The sequence below is a fragment of the Brachionichthys hirsutus genome, chromosome 15 (genome assembly GCF_040956055.1).
Source record: "Brachionichthys hirsutus isolate HB-005 chromosome 15, CSIRO-AGI_Bhir_v1, whole genome shotgun sequence".
In the NCBI taxonomy this organism is placed as follows: Eukaryota; Metazoa; Chordata; class Actinopteri; order Lophiiformes; family Brachionichthyidae; genus Brachionichthys; species Brachionichthys hirsutus.
The window spans coordinates 7,444,994-7,458,523 of NC_090911.1; the positions used below are offsets into that span (position 1 = coordinate 7,444,994).

Below are 13,530 nucleotides of genomic sequence, written 5' to 3' on the forward strand. Positions count from 1 at the left end.
AAAAGACAAAGTTGGACAATGTTTACAAGTATTTAAGCAGGACTGAACTCACCATGTCATACTTCAATATTTAAAACTTTTAAATCTCCATTATTTTGTATAATTATTTTCATTGCGATTCAGGTAATTATAGGCCTTTAATATATTTCCTTTGTAGATGTGTTTGTAACAAATTACGATTTAACATAAAAAAAACAAAAAACAATCACCTGAAACTTAGCACAGTGTTTACTCAATTTGTATTGTTCTGTGGACAAATAAGTCGAACAACAGGTTGACTTGAACACACAAACGCACCTTTTGTGTTCTACGTTTACGTCAAACAGCGTCCGTAGGTCACCGCCTCTGAAGTGAACCAATGAGCGTTGAGGGGCGGGTCAAAGGTCGAAACATTGCTTTGGCTTGCCCGGCTGTGATTGGAGGGATTCAAGGCCGTCGCTAAAATGAAACTCGAGAACTTGTTATGAGCTCACCTGTTGGCCACGCCCACCATTGCACCTTCATTTGTGTGTGTGTGATCAGGCTCCTCAGAGTGAGTGAGAAATGGCAGCGGCTACTATCTCTATTGAACAAGACCAGTTCTGTTGCTCGGTGTGCCTGGAGGTCCTCCGAGACCCGGCGACCATCCCCTGCGGGCACAGCTACTGCCTGGACTGCATCGAAGACTACTGGAACAGGCCCAAGCAGAAAGGCCCGTTCAGCTGCCCTCAGTGCCGGCAGGCGTTCAACCCCAGACCGCTGCTGAGCAGGAACACCGTCCTGGCCGAAGTGGTGGAGAAGTTCCAGCAGTCGGGCTCGCAAGAAGCAGCGGCGGCGGCGGCTCAACCCCGGAATAAACCCAAGGAAGCGAGATGCGGCGTTTGTACCGGGAAGAAACCCAAAGCGGTCAGATGGTGCCTGACGTGCTCGGAGTCCTTCTGTTCGGATCACCTGCGGGTCCACAACGAACGCTTCCACGGGAAGGCCCACCGGCTGCTCCCGGCCGGAGAGCAGCCGAGAGAGGCCGCGCTGTGTCCGCAGCACGACAGGTCGCTGCGGCTGTTCTGCCGCACCGACCTGCGGTTCGCGTGCTCGCTGTGCGTGAAGGAGAGTCACGCGAACCACGACGCGGTGCCGGTGGCGGAGGAGAGAGCGGAGCGGCAGGTGGGTCCGTTTAACGCGGCCGGCCGGACACGGAGTTTATCTTAAGCGTCTTTGAGTTCTCAGAAAAGCGCTATATAAATAAAATGTATTATTATTATTATTATTATTATTATCTTTCTGCTTGGATGTTGTACATGAAAAGATTAGATTCGAGATTAATTCTTTAAAGACATTCATTCATGTATTTTCTTTTTGTTGTTGTTCTGGAGTAGCCAGAAATAACCCTGATGACATCACTATGACATCACTGTGACATCATCATCTCACTTTCGGATGATGTCTTTATGCCATGCATATCAATTAAAACTAATTGTACGTTCAAAGCTTATGGTTATTCTGTTTCCTACTTAATGACAGTGTAACACTAATAAACTGGTTTTAGTCGGTTTTGTATTTTGTTTTTCACTTGCAGCGGTAGAGCAAACCCCCGTTTGTGCTTTCTTTATATTTATATTTATAGATATATACTGTATATATATGTTTCTCCTCTGGAAGACCTTCATGTAGTCTTGGGTCTAAGCCTAAAGTGATGATAGTGATCTGCCTCTGAGCTGCTGCTGACTCTGCTGATGGACCGGCTGAGTTTGAATATCTGCTTTCTCAGATGAAGGACCTGCGTGTTTTTTTTTTTTTATCTTTCTGATTTGACGTCTCAGCATTAGGGTGTCGAGTCGAGGGTGTCTTGTTCTGATGTTACTGCGTACACTTACAGGCCCTCCTTTTGCAATAAAACCCTTTTCTCCACTGTAAACTCAATCTTCCATCCTGTTCTATTCTCTCAGAAAAAACTCCAGGAGGCCTCTTTGAAGTCTCTGCAGAAACTGAAGGACGCAGATAAGGAACTCCGATATGTTGTCCGATACATCAAGGTGAGCGGCAAGTCCATACAAGGAGCCTCAAAAATGTTGACCCGCTTGACAACAAGGCGACGCGTGTTCTCCTCAGCACTCCACGGAGGCGGCGGTGGAGGAGAGCGAGAGGATCCTGTCCAGGCTGATCCGCTCCATCGAGAAACAAAGCGGCGAGGTGAAGGAGCTGCTCCGAGTCCAGGAGAGAGCAGCGCTCAGTCGGGTAGAGGAGCTGCTGGAGGAGACGCAGAGGGAGGCGGCGGCGGTGAGGAGGGCCGAGTCTGAGCTGGTGCGGCTCTCCCGTTCGGAGGACCACATCCACTTCCTTGAGGTACCGAGCAATAACTGAGACGACGCATTTTTAATCCTAATCCCGGGTGTGTTGCCTCATTTAATGAGTTGGGCTGAGCGACCGAAGTTTGTTTGTTCACAAAATGACATGAATGAAATGACAAATTGTGTTTTTTTAGATTCCATAAGTCACATGTCTGTTTAACCACGACATCTAGACGCATCCCATAACTTTTATTTGATATTAATAATGATTAAATGCTGAACCAAAGGCTCCAAGTACTATAAAGTATTTGGTAACGTTACCATGTATTGATCGGGTCAGACATTTCCCAGTAAAGAGACGATGCTTTAATCGATCTGTCGTCAATGCAGGAGTCCAAGTCCCTTCACTTGACGACGAAGACCGTGGAGATTCCAAACACTGACGCCCTTCCATATCTGATGTATAAAAGAATGAGAGGCGCATTGGCTGATCTCAAAGACAGTCTCGACGAATCACTGGAGAGGGAATTCAACAGGATCTCTGATAAGGGTGCGTCTCTTACCTGTCATCGTGGTTACGTTTAATGTTTGTAAAGTTAATCGTCTTTACTTTTCTGCATTCCCAGTATTCTCTCTGAAGGAAACCACTAATCAAAGAACGTCTGAAAAAACTAAAGGTATGTTTTTGGAAGTTTACTAACCCCTCCCTTTTCAAATCAGAACTGAAGGTCGATGGAAACCAAACATCTTTTAGCATTAGCGTCCTCTCGTGATTAATGTCCCTCTACATATGTCTCGCAGCAAAAGACAAAGACATCCAATACAACGCAGAGCCCAAGTCGAGAGCTGATTTTCTACATTGTGAGTATGATCGTTGGAAAAGTCTTGATATTCATCTTGAAACAATGGTAAAACTCTGTGCCTGAAAACATCCAACGTTTCCAGATCGCAACGACATCACCCTGGACCCGAACACGGCCAACCCTTATCTCAGCTTCTCCGACGGCCACAGAGGGGTGACCACTCTGCCAGAGCCGCAGCCCTACCCAGATCACTCGGCCCGCTTCACCAGCTGGGCACAGGTGCTGTGCAGAGCCGGGATGGCTGGCCGCTGCTACTGGGAGGTGGAGTGGGCCGGTAAAGGAGGGGTTTCCATCGGCGCCTGCTACAAAAACATGAACAGGAGCGGAGGAGGGAGCGACAGCAAGCTTGGACACAACTCCAAATCCTGGAGCCTCGATTGTTCCAACTCATCCTGTTCGTTTCAGCACAATAAGGAGAGCGTGGTCATCGCTGCTCCCTGCTGCAGGAGGATTGGAATCTACCTGGACTTCAGGGCTGGGACTTTGTCTTTCTATAACATTTCTGATACAATGGTTTTACTCCACAAAGTCAAAACGACATTCAACCAGCCTGTATATCCAGGATTTTGGGTGGGATTGGGATCTTCTATGAAGCTGTGCTCTCTATAAACAATGGCTGCACTCCACTCTAGTATTTACACTTCTCAATCTCGTGAAATTATTATATATATATTTTTAATCTGGGACCAAACAATGAAACAGAGACCAATGTTTAAGCTCAGAACTTTTAATAGGCACGCACGCTGGGAACAGCACGGAGAACTTGGAGATCAGATCTTATTGAACGCAGCAACATCGACGCTCTGGATCTACAAAGAAAAGGAGAATCAGTAAGACTAGGCTCATTTGTTTGGACATTTCATTGCAACGTTGATTTATTGTACATTAAGGCAGTTATTTAAATACAATAAAAATGTTCGTCAGACGATGTTTCTCATTTTGGGATATAAATTCACTACCACGATCCCGAATAAATCTACCCAGAGACAACGACACAGAAGTCAAAATGTCTCCACAATAGAAGCAGTCAGGAAGCTTAAAAAGGAGTCACTCCTTCAAAATAAGGTCAAGGGATAAATTATTGACCTGCTTCATAACTAGATTACTACAGTGCAACTACAAATTAAAAAACATACTAAAGACCTTAGTCGAGAATCTTGTAATTATATTTTCCCAAATCTGAGCACCGAATTAAAATATTCGATTGATCGATTAATAAGTACTTTCCCATTTATACAATGCTCAGATAATACGTTTTAAACCAATTCAGGTTTTTATGCTATTAAAATTTCAACACCTGTGGAGTTCATCTACATCTATTTATTAGGAAATAATGGCTACCCTATCCAGGTAATGAACACCAACTGAGTCCAATCAGAATCAAGTACTCACCAAGACCACGGCATAATTCAAACGAATTGTCACTTACATAGTCCTCAAACTTTGTGATCTCCTCCTCCAGGATGTCTGTGCCGACTTTGTCGTCTTCAACCACGCAGCTGATCTGCAGCTTTTTGATGCCGTAGCCAACTGGAACCAGTTTAGCTGCTCCCCACAGCAGCCCATCCACCTGCACCGAGCGCACGCACTCCTCCAGCTTCACCATGTCGGTCTCATCATCCCACTGCCGGAACAGAGGCCGGTATTAGTGATCAATATTTCACAAAGCGGCCCAAAACATTTGCCTGCAAATTAGCGCCGCTCTGCCATGAACACACCCTTTAATAGGGGCTGTCCATTGATTATAAACTGTTCAATACAACTAACGATGGAAGGTTGACAAAGTCATAACTCTTGTTTTATAGCGTTGACATAGCAACACAATCAACTATATTTATCCACAGAGTATCTGAGGTCCAGAGGTAAATTGATTTGGCTTTCTTGGATTATCAATTTGATATAAAGCCAAGTTAATATTTTTGTGCATTTGTGCTCTTCAAGTATTAAACTCAATTTTATTTGCGTCACGTGTCTGAACTGTGAAAGTTTCTGATGCATTTCAGACAGTTTTACTGTAAATGTGCAACACATTCACATTATGTTATGTTATGTTGTGTGTACATTTTTTTCCACAAAGATATCCAGAGGATGCAAACTGCACCAATACAGTATACATGAAATGTAACAGTAAAAAGCCCAAAGCCGTGCGTCACCGGCTTGAGACTACGTACCGGCTTGACGTCCAACAGGATCGATGACTTGGCAATGATGGTGGGTTTTTTGGCCTTCTTGGCTGCGTAGGCATCCAGGCGTTCCTGCTTAAGGCGGGATGCCTCCTCGTCATCTTCTTCACTGCCAAACAAATCAATGTCGTCGTCATCGTCGTCGTCATTTTCCACCTTTTTCACTGGCGCAGCCTGGACTGGAACAATCTGGCGAAATAATGTTAAACTTCCGTTTAGACAATTAAAATATTGTGAAAAGAGAATAGTACAAAATACAATATTATTACAAAGAGTTTCTGTAAACTCGGTACCAAACCCAACAACCTCAATCAAGAAATGCAAATGTCAGAAAGCAGAAAAGACAAAAATGGATGAGGGGATTGAACATAAACATTTAAACACGCAGTACTTTTACAAACACCGACTGAATTCAGAGTCGTCTACCTCAGCACGCGGGGCAGCGGCTGGTGCAGTGGACTTTTCCAGAACAGCCACTCTCGACGCCAGCATCTGCAAGGCTGCTCTCATATCCTCCATAACCGTTTCGACTGTTTAAAAAACAGTAGAAATGAACGCAGTGCAACACGCGAACGCAAGATCAGAAAGGCGAGGAAATTAGTGACTTAAACCTTTGTGCAATGTTTGCAACGTTTGGTTTTCCAGTTCCATGTTCTTCATCCGTGAAGTCATCTCCTGTTCTCCCCGTGCATGTGAGGAAGACTACGGAAAGACAATCGCGTTAATTTGCAAGTGTCTGATCGCAGGTCAGAGTTCAAAGTGTGGCTCAACTCAAGCTTGAACAGACAACGTAAGCGGAAAAAGAAAAAAGAAACATGCACCTGTAAATCCATTACAAATGATTTTTTGGATACACCTTAAGTCTAAGACAATGAAAGTGAGAACGAGTCCCAATTACAAACCCTATGCGAAGATTATGAACTTGAAAAAGTCATTACAACGTTGATTCCTTTCGCACCATTCACTCTTTTTAAGCAGAAATACAAGGGAATGGTTTGACATTGAGAAAACATTTGTCTTTAATATGGTTTAAAACATTTTTTGTATGTTTGGATACGAGCTCGCCTCATTCATGCCTAAATTTAACTAGAGCCAAACGTTTCTCAAAATGTCAAACCACTCATTCCACATTCATCAATTATTGATCACTCAATTATGAAGTCACACAAAGGAAGCTTGAATGATGGAAAGACATGGAAATGGAACTTTCGACATCAGATTTATTTGCAATTATTATTTATTTATCCACAATCAAATTCCAGCTTCAAAATTAGCCTGAACCAGTTGTTATAATGCGTTACACCTTTAAAATAAAAAAAGAAAAAATGCAGGATGGCAAGATGTTGGTGAAGGGTGAGACGCAAGTCCACGTCACGCAGCAGCAGACGCAGCCGGCGCATGTGGGCTGTCGGTCGCAGCCATGCCGCATGCAGGCCTGAACAGCAAAGTGTGAGGGAGAAAACTTACATTCCTGTGCTGACGCTTCTGCTGGCGCCCTTTGGCCTGTTGAAGGTTTTTTTTTACCTGCACCCAATCAAGCGCACGGCAATATTAAGAAGGGAAAACACAAAATACAAGAAGCTGAGGCCGTAGGTCGGTTTGATGCCAAACGATTTAACTTCAGAGTCGCCAGTAACGCAATAGAAACAGAAGTCGATACCGTCAGAGAAATGGGATGAGGCCATATTTAAAACTGCAGCAGCAGCACCCACCCAGCATCAACCAAGTCTGCAGCTGCACGGGAGCCTTTTTCCAAGTCTTAATCACACGTTTGCGTCGTGGGGCTTTAGAATCTGACGCTACCAGTCCCTTCCCAGCTGAGCGACTTTAAAGGATTGGTTTACATGTATGCATCCCCATCGTTGTCAAGCGTTCAGACAAAAGCCATTTCTCTCCAAGACTTTTCCTAGTTAACCGTCATTTAACACTTTGTTGTGCAAGCGGTCCTTCGGCACCCAGCTTGTAACAAAAACGGTTCCTAGAAAATGCCCATCCATCCATCTTCTTGCAAACAAAATTAAGAGCACTTTCTTCCATTCAACATTTGTGTCTCCTCATCACATTAATAATAAAGTCAAGGTTACTGACGTGATGACAGAACTGACAGAACGCAGTGAAATTGCGGACGGAGTAACCACACGAAAGGGCCAAAAAATGGAGCAAGAACATCCCAATTTTCTTCTCAACCGCATGAAATAAGGAAATAATGCCGACACGATCTTTCCTCCGACATCAACAGTGAGTCCCGGGATCTACAACTGTGTCATTTTTAGCTCAGCAGACATTCCTCACAGGGCCTGCTGGACATTCCAGCACCACTAACTTCTCTCCAGCAGCTACGTGTAGCAAAGCAGCGATGAAGTGGGGGCAGAGACAAACACAGACAAAAACAATACATTTAAATAATCTGAAAGGCGACAATGCTTCTAAATATGTCATCATTTCTGGGCATTTATGATCTGATGCATGTTGGCTATGGGGCTTTGTGCCTTGCAAAGGTTACACACATCTTGGCAGCAGATATGAGGGTAAACAAACCGGGTCGATGACCCGACCCTACCGCGACCTCTCACGGTGCAGCCGTCACGTTCCCTCTTCGGACACGTCGAACTAAAATCTGAAACATTTTCATCAAAAACAACAAAGTGCCCACCACCATAAAATGTACCAGTGTGATTTGCAGATTATCCGGAGTAACTAGGACACGCAGATGTTTATGCAGCAGCAGCACATCTTCCCAAATGTGTGTTTACGTTACCTGTTGCTGTTGCTCTTTTGTGGTGGGTCCATTGGTTCCAGCGTAGAAGTGCATCTCTGCTTCATCGTACCGGTGTTTGTCGAACCAGATTTTCTCAGACGCGAGGCACTGCAGTCCACTCATGTTGTTACTGAGGGAAGAAGTCAAAAATTCAGTTAATGTAATTTAATGCAAAAAAAATAAAAAAATAAATCACACTCCATAAACTGATTTGCATCCAAACGTTTCTACAAGTTAACAGCCACGACCAGGAGTCGTTACAGCCCGACAGTCAGTGAGGAGGAATGATCGGCAGAAACATCTACACCGTGAAGACGAGGCAGCAGAACATAACTGGACCGGCAGGAAAGCGATTGCACATTTTGCTGACATGCAACTGCAGCAAGCAGAACATTTACTTTCTGCAGTCAAAAGCAGCCGCCCGTCTGGACCATCAAACAAAACTGCCTTCGACCCTCAGCGACAGCACAGCTTTGTTACACGATCATCAAACACAGATCCAGTTTCACGACACGGCAGTGCGCATGCTGTACACACACACAAAAGAAGAAGCGACAGCAACACAATGCCAGACTTGATGGGTATGGGTAAGAAAATGCATGCTGATGGGAATGTCATCCGATTCTGGAACGACCCGCACAGACTTCATAACTTAAGATCTTGCAACTCTTGGAAGTTTTCATGGTGAAAAATATTTTGTACGGCAATTAAGCGACATCGTAATCTGCCTTCATTGCACGCCAACACAGTGCCTTAAGATGCTGCATTGCACTGTGGGAAAGGCTGAGCGAGGTTCATCTTTCAAGGGCCTTTATTTTAGGTGGATGCAGCCGGGGGGGGGGGGGGGTGGGGGGAACAAAGAAAAGAGAAACGCAGAACAGAACTCCTCCATAAAGCCACATATCAAATATTACACACAATAAATTAGCTTAAATTAAAAAAAAAGCCAAACAAAATGCAGACAGACAATTGAGAAAAAGATTATCCCAGTTAAACACATCAAGTCTCTCCCATTCCTTGTAAGGATGTGCCATACTTGTCCCATGCGGGCCTGCTTTCCGTCTCAGAGAAGCCTCTCTTCCTCTGGGCCGGCTCCCTGCCGCCTCTGGTCCCTCGCTCGCTCTCCGAGGTGGTGCGAGTGCGACCTCGAAAGTAATGGCGCTGGCGGATACCAGAGGCTTTCACAATAGTGACGGGCTGCTCCTGATTATGCTGTTGACCACGGCCGCGTCTGGAGCTGGACTGGAAGCTCAAGAAGCCCCTGGTGGTTGGGCTCCTTGGCGAGGACGAAAGTTGCCCACTGCTATTAGCGAGCCAGCGCTGGTAGTTGCCCTCTGCATGCTCAAAGGGACTGCGCTGGTGCCAAACTGCGTCCGCCTGCATGCCCTGCAGGACGGGGCTCTGACCGCGAGACCCGCTCCCCTCCACGGAGGGGCTCAAGCACTCCTCTTCAGGCCCAGAGCTCTGACTCTCCGACTGGGACAAAGGTGGCTGCTGGTCTTTCTCTCCGCTGACGTCGCGTCTCTCGTTAATGGGGATGTAAACGGGCCGGTCCGACCCAACTTCTGCAGCAACTCCCTGCTGACTGTTTGGCAAAGACTGAGACATTTCTTCTTCAACCCTCTTGACGTTGTTGCTCTACTCACTTTTTGTGACAGGAAAGAAGTGACAGCAGGCGCTGAGTGAAGTTGGCATCAAAACTTCATACATCAGCTAATATATAATATCTTACATTTTCATTTTACTACAAATTTTCAGGAATGCAATATGTCATTAATGCTAGAATTAAAAAAAAAAGCCTCATTTAACACCAACTCCTAATAGTCGTTTTGCTGTTTTAAAATGTCTCATTAAGAAACAACAATTTTAACTTGAAACACACAGAAGATATTTCAAGTGTGGGGTGAGGCAAAAAAAAAAGAAGAAGCTATAATATACATTAAAAACAATCAACCAGCATACATTGTGTCCAATTAATAAGGAAGCTTTGCTACGATTGTGCATTTGAAAAAAGTAATTATTCAAATTATTCACATCACCATAAAAAGATTAAAAACCAAACATTCACATGAATTTAAATTTAATTAAAGACAATCCAAATGATTTTAACAGCAGAACTGCCTTTAAACAAGCAGGCAAAAGTGGCAACCCAAATAAAACATACAAAAATATAGAATTTCATGCTTGAAATGAAAACATAGCAAGACCAATTATTGAAGATACATAATCCATTGTTTTTTAATTACTTAAAACAAATGCAGACTAATATAACACTCCCGTAATAAATGTGATGTTCATGTGGAACTGTTAAGATTAAACTATTGATTGGGCAAAGAGGAAATGTGGGTTTCAAAGAGACTGATGCAAGAGATGATTGATTATTTTTGGAGACTTTAGCCAGATGTTGGGTTTCACTGTTAATTTAAGAACGTTTTCCAATATTTTGTGAGTGGAAATTAGTCAATCAAAACATATTTTTTAACATATTGTTCCAAATTTATGCTATTTAACAGAAAAAAATTATTCTTTGAAAAAGTAAGGAAGTGACATCTGAAGTTTATGAAATGTTTTTAAGTCATGCAAACCAAACATCTGCAGCCTCCAAAGCGACAGCGCTGATTAGTTTCTACAGAATTCAGCATTTTAATCCTATTAAGGTTGAATTTCTCCCAGCTCTGTTATATAAAAAAATAACTGGATTTGGAAAGGTTTAAACTTGCAAGTGATTGTAAAATTAGAAACACCAAAAAAGGAAGCAAAAACTGAGCAAATCAGCTGAAAGGCAGCTTCAAAAATCATCAACTCACCTTTGGTGACTGGAATGGGACGCTAACGCCCAGAAACAAGAGAACACGCAACATTTATGACACAAGCACACCTGCGGGATTACAATTCATTCCGCGTTTGAGGAATGGCAACATCGAAACATATTTAACTTCACAGGTACTTTAACAAAAACAACCATGATCGCTATGACAGCAGGCATGCACACTGTAGCAGGCGTTGCTGCTCCCTAGACTAAAGTTAGCACACTCAGCAACGAGTAGTTCCACCGAACACGTGGCGTTCAGAAGACTAAAGAGTTTTAAAAAAATAGCGTCTGCGCTTCACAAACATCTCTCTGGCTGTTTCCGCTGTAGGTCGTGAAAGTACAACTTTGGCACACTTACTCTTTGTTTAAATCGATGTTTAATTTCTTTTACTGTCACTTCGCGCACCGCTTCGCTGCAATCCGACGGGGGAAGAGGGCTGGCGGAGGGGCTGGGCCACTGTATTCTTCAGTTACATAAGGGGGGGGAGGAGGGAACCCCCCTATGTTATTTTTCACTTGTATTTCGTCTTTCTGAAACATATTATCAAATAAAAACAATATTTAAACAAAAATGTCTTTCGAGAATTATTTAAAATTAATAAATGCAAATTGCCATTGTTACTTTGTAAATGGTATGAACCGCTTTGGCGAAAGACTTCATTTCCCATGATTCTAGATGACTGGTAGTTAAAGGAGAGCTATGGGTGATGATTTGACGGACTTTTGTTTGCCGTATTTAACGTTTAAACATAACACTATATATATACACAATATAAACAATAAGTCCTCTAATCATTCAACTCGCCAAAGAACATCTCGTCGTCGGGGAATCGAACCCCGTTCGTGTTTATATACGGTCCTTTTGGCCGCAGCTTTCGCTTACGGCCACACCACTCTGAACGCGCCCGATCTCGTCCGATCTCGGAAGCTAAGCAGGGTCGGGCCTGGTTAGTACTTGGATGGGAGACCGCCTGGGAATACCAGGTGCCGTAAGCTTTTCCTCATCCCCGAGTCATTACTCCGGATAATTCACTTTTAATTTTCATGGTTGGTGTACAAAGATACCGTAGAACATTTTGATGATGTTCCAGATCAGCATGTGGACGGTGTAAATCCAATTAGGAGGGGAATGAGCTGGGCAGAGGTCTGTGCTCACGCAGTGCTTTTCTAGTTTATGTAAAAACTATAATGTTGTTCAGTTAGTCAATAACACAACATGTTGATAATCTACTACGAGACAGACATAAGAAAATATACTCTATAATGTCTCGATCTCTGCAAACCTGTGATCCCCATATTTCTGATACTGCATGACATGAAATAAGTAGACCAAATAATAAAATCAATAACGAGGAAAAATCAGTTGATTGTATTTCAGCTCAGACTCCTTGTGTCAGCCTGCGCGTTTCCCAGCTTTGGCTTTGCCATGTTTACGGTACAATCACCTCTGTTGTTGGATAGACGGGAAATGCTCCACTACATTGAAACCAGCAATCAAACTGGAAATGCGGAGCTGCGCTTAACTGCAAACAACCCATATGTTTGAAAAACATGTCAATCGGCAGCAGTCATTAGTGGATTTACACAAACCTTTTGTTGAACTAAAATAGGCCACGGTGATTTAGGTGGCCTCATGGGAAGCCCATGCCACAGTGAAACCTGATAACATGCCTTCTATTAAGAGGTTTGCTTTTAATTATTTTTTGAAGCCACTGCATACAGATTCACAACCGGAACCGTGGCGAGAATCATACAGCCTTCTGATCGAGAGGAGCTTTGGTTGAATACCTGGTGTTAAATGTTCCTGTAAATGAATGACTATAGCTCCAGAGGAGTGCTTTGTTGTTGGGAACATATTCTGCCCTGTTCTGCATCACCTCATCTGCATTTACATCTGGAAACGTCCCTACATGGGTCCACTGCTTAACAAAGTTATCAAAAATCAGCCACAACAGAGCATCCTTGATATTTATGATAAGACTGAAATAGTTGCCAAATAATTCTCATTTGATTAACTGAATAATTAATTGTCCTACTGCTGCAGCTAAACTCTGCTCAAAAATGGAAGGGGATCATCTGTGAATAATCAATTAAAAGACAACTCAACTAATTTCTACATGGTCCAATTTGCTAAGGATTTTTAAATATAAGTATAGTTGTTATGCATATAACATGATGTTTATTAGAGTAATCCAAAAAACAACCAACAAACTGGACCAAATGACAAATGACTGAGTATTTTGATGACGCAGGTGTGATAATAAATCCTTCTTAGCCATTCATTTCAGGCCACTCAAACAATGCATTCTATCCTAATCTCATTGTGTAGCCACTATGTAAGGACAATAAAGGCGTTCTATTTCTATTTCTATTATATATATATTTTTTAACTGGATCAACTATTTGTAAAGGCCTAATTGGCAAAGCTGCAACTATAGTTTGCAGAAACATTAATAATCTATGTTTCCAACTGAAACCTGATGAGGTGAGAGCATTTCAAAAATGGCAAGATATGGAACTACTAAAATAAAATTGTGTTTGTATAATAATTAGCATCATATCCTTTATGAAATCATTTTCCTATCAGGCAGCATACAAATGAACAAAGAAGATGAGACAGAGCTTCCACTATCAGCCTTTCTGACTT

General features: G+C 43.0%; 2 protein-coding genes and 1 non-coding gene across 7 annotated transcripts; 2 read left to right on the plus strand and 1 right to left on the minus strand.

Moving 5' to 3' along the window:
- Positions 1-443: 443 nt before the first annotated feature.
- On the plus strand, positions 444-3,860 carry LOC137904243 (tripartite motif-containing protein 16-like protein). The gene is made up of 7 exons (XM_068748396.1): positions 444-1,143; positions 1,926-2,012; positions 2,089-2,322; positions 2,658-2,817; positions 2,894-2,944; positions 3,069-3,128; positions 3,213-3,860. Exons 1-7 carry the CDS (start codon positions 544-546, stop codon positions 3,737-3,739), a joined length of 1,719 nt encoding a protein of 572 aa, XP_068604497.1. The 5' UTR covers positions 444-543; the 3' UTR covers positions 3,740-3,860.
- On the minus strand, positions 3,774-11,324 carry LOC137904244 (elongation factor 1-delta-like). Of its 5 annotated transcripts, XM_068748397.1 has the most exons (10): positions 11,242-11,291; positions 10,879-10,900; positions 9,108-9,716; positions 8,072-8,201; positions 6,781-6,837; positions 5,925-6,015; positions 5,740-5,843; positions 5,302-5,502; positions 4,560-4,754; positions 3,774-3,939 (listed from the first exon to the last, which is right to left on the minus strand). In XM_068748397.1, the coding sequence occupies exons 3-10, from the start codon at positions 9,677-9,679 to the stop codon at positions 3,901-3,903; spliced, it is 1,389 nt and encodes a 462-aa protein (XP_068604498.1). In that variant the 5' UTR covers positions 9,680-9,716; positions 10,879-10,900; positions 11,242-11,291; the 3' UTR covers positions 3,774-3,900. The 5 variants fall into 5 exon arrangements, with proteins under 5 accessions (XP_068604498.1, XP_068604499.1, XP_068604500.1 ...); XM_068748398.1 differs by lacking the exon at positions 11,242-11,291 and having other exon boundaries at positions 10,879-10,916; XM_068748399.1 differs by lacking the exon at positions 9,108-9,716 and having other exon boundaries at positions 3,823-3,939; positions 11,242-11,324.
- Positions 11,325-11,760: 436 nt separating this feature from the next.
- Positions 11,761-11,879, plus strand: LOC137905128 (5S ribosomal RNA). Its single transcript, XR_011105834.1, has one exon. It is a non-coding gene; the product is annotated as a 5S ribosomal RNA (ribosomal RNA).
- The last annotated feature ends 1,651 nt before the right edge of the window (positions 11,880-13,530 follow it).

Bases quoted from the DNA above. Each gene is read 5' to 3' on its own strand.
- LOC137904243 (XM_068748396.1), top strand. From the start codon at position 544: ATGGCAGCGGCTACTATCTCTATTGAACAAGACCAGTTCTGTTGCTCG. The intron at 1,144-1,925 runs GTGGGTCCGTTT...CTATTCTCTCAG, and splicing joins AGGAGAGAGCGGAGCGGCAG to AAAAAACTCCAGGAGGCCTC. The intron at 2,013-2,088 runs GTGAGCGGCAAG...TGTTCTCCTCAG, and splicing joins ATGTTGTCCGATACATCAAG to CACTCCACGGAGGCGGCGGT.
- LOC137904244 (XM_068748397.1), bottom strand. From the start codon at position 9,679: ATGTCTCAGTCTTTGCCAAACAGTCAGCAGGGAGTTGCTGCAGAAGTT. The intron at 6,838-8,071 runs GTAACGTAAACA...GATTGGGTGCAG, and splicing joins CAAAAGAGCAACAGCAACAG to GTAAAAAAAAACCTTCAACA. The intron at 3,940-4,559 runs GTAAGTGACAAT...TTTTCTTTGTAG, and splicing joins TCACAAAGTTTGAGGACTAT to ATCCAGAGCGTCGATGTTGC.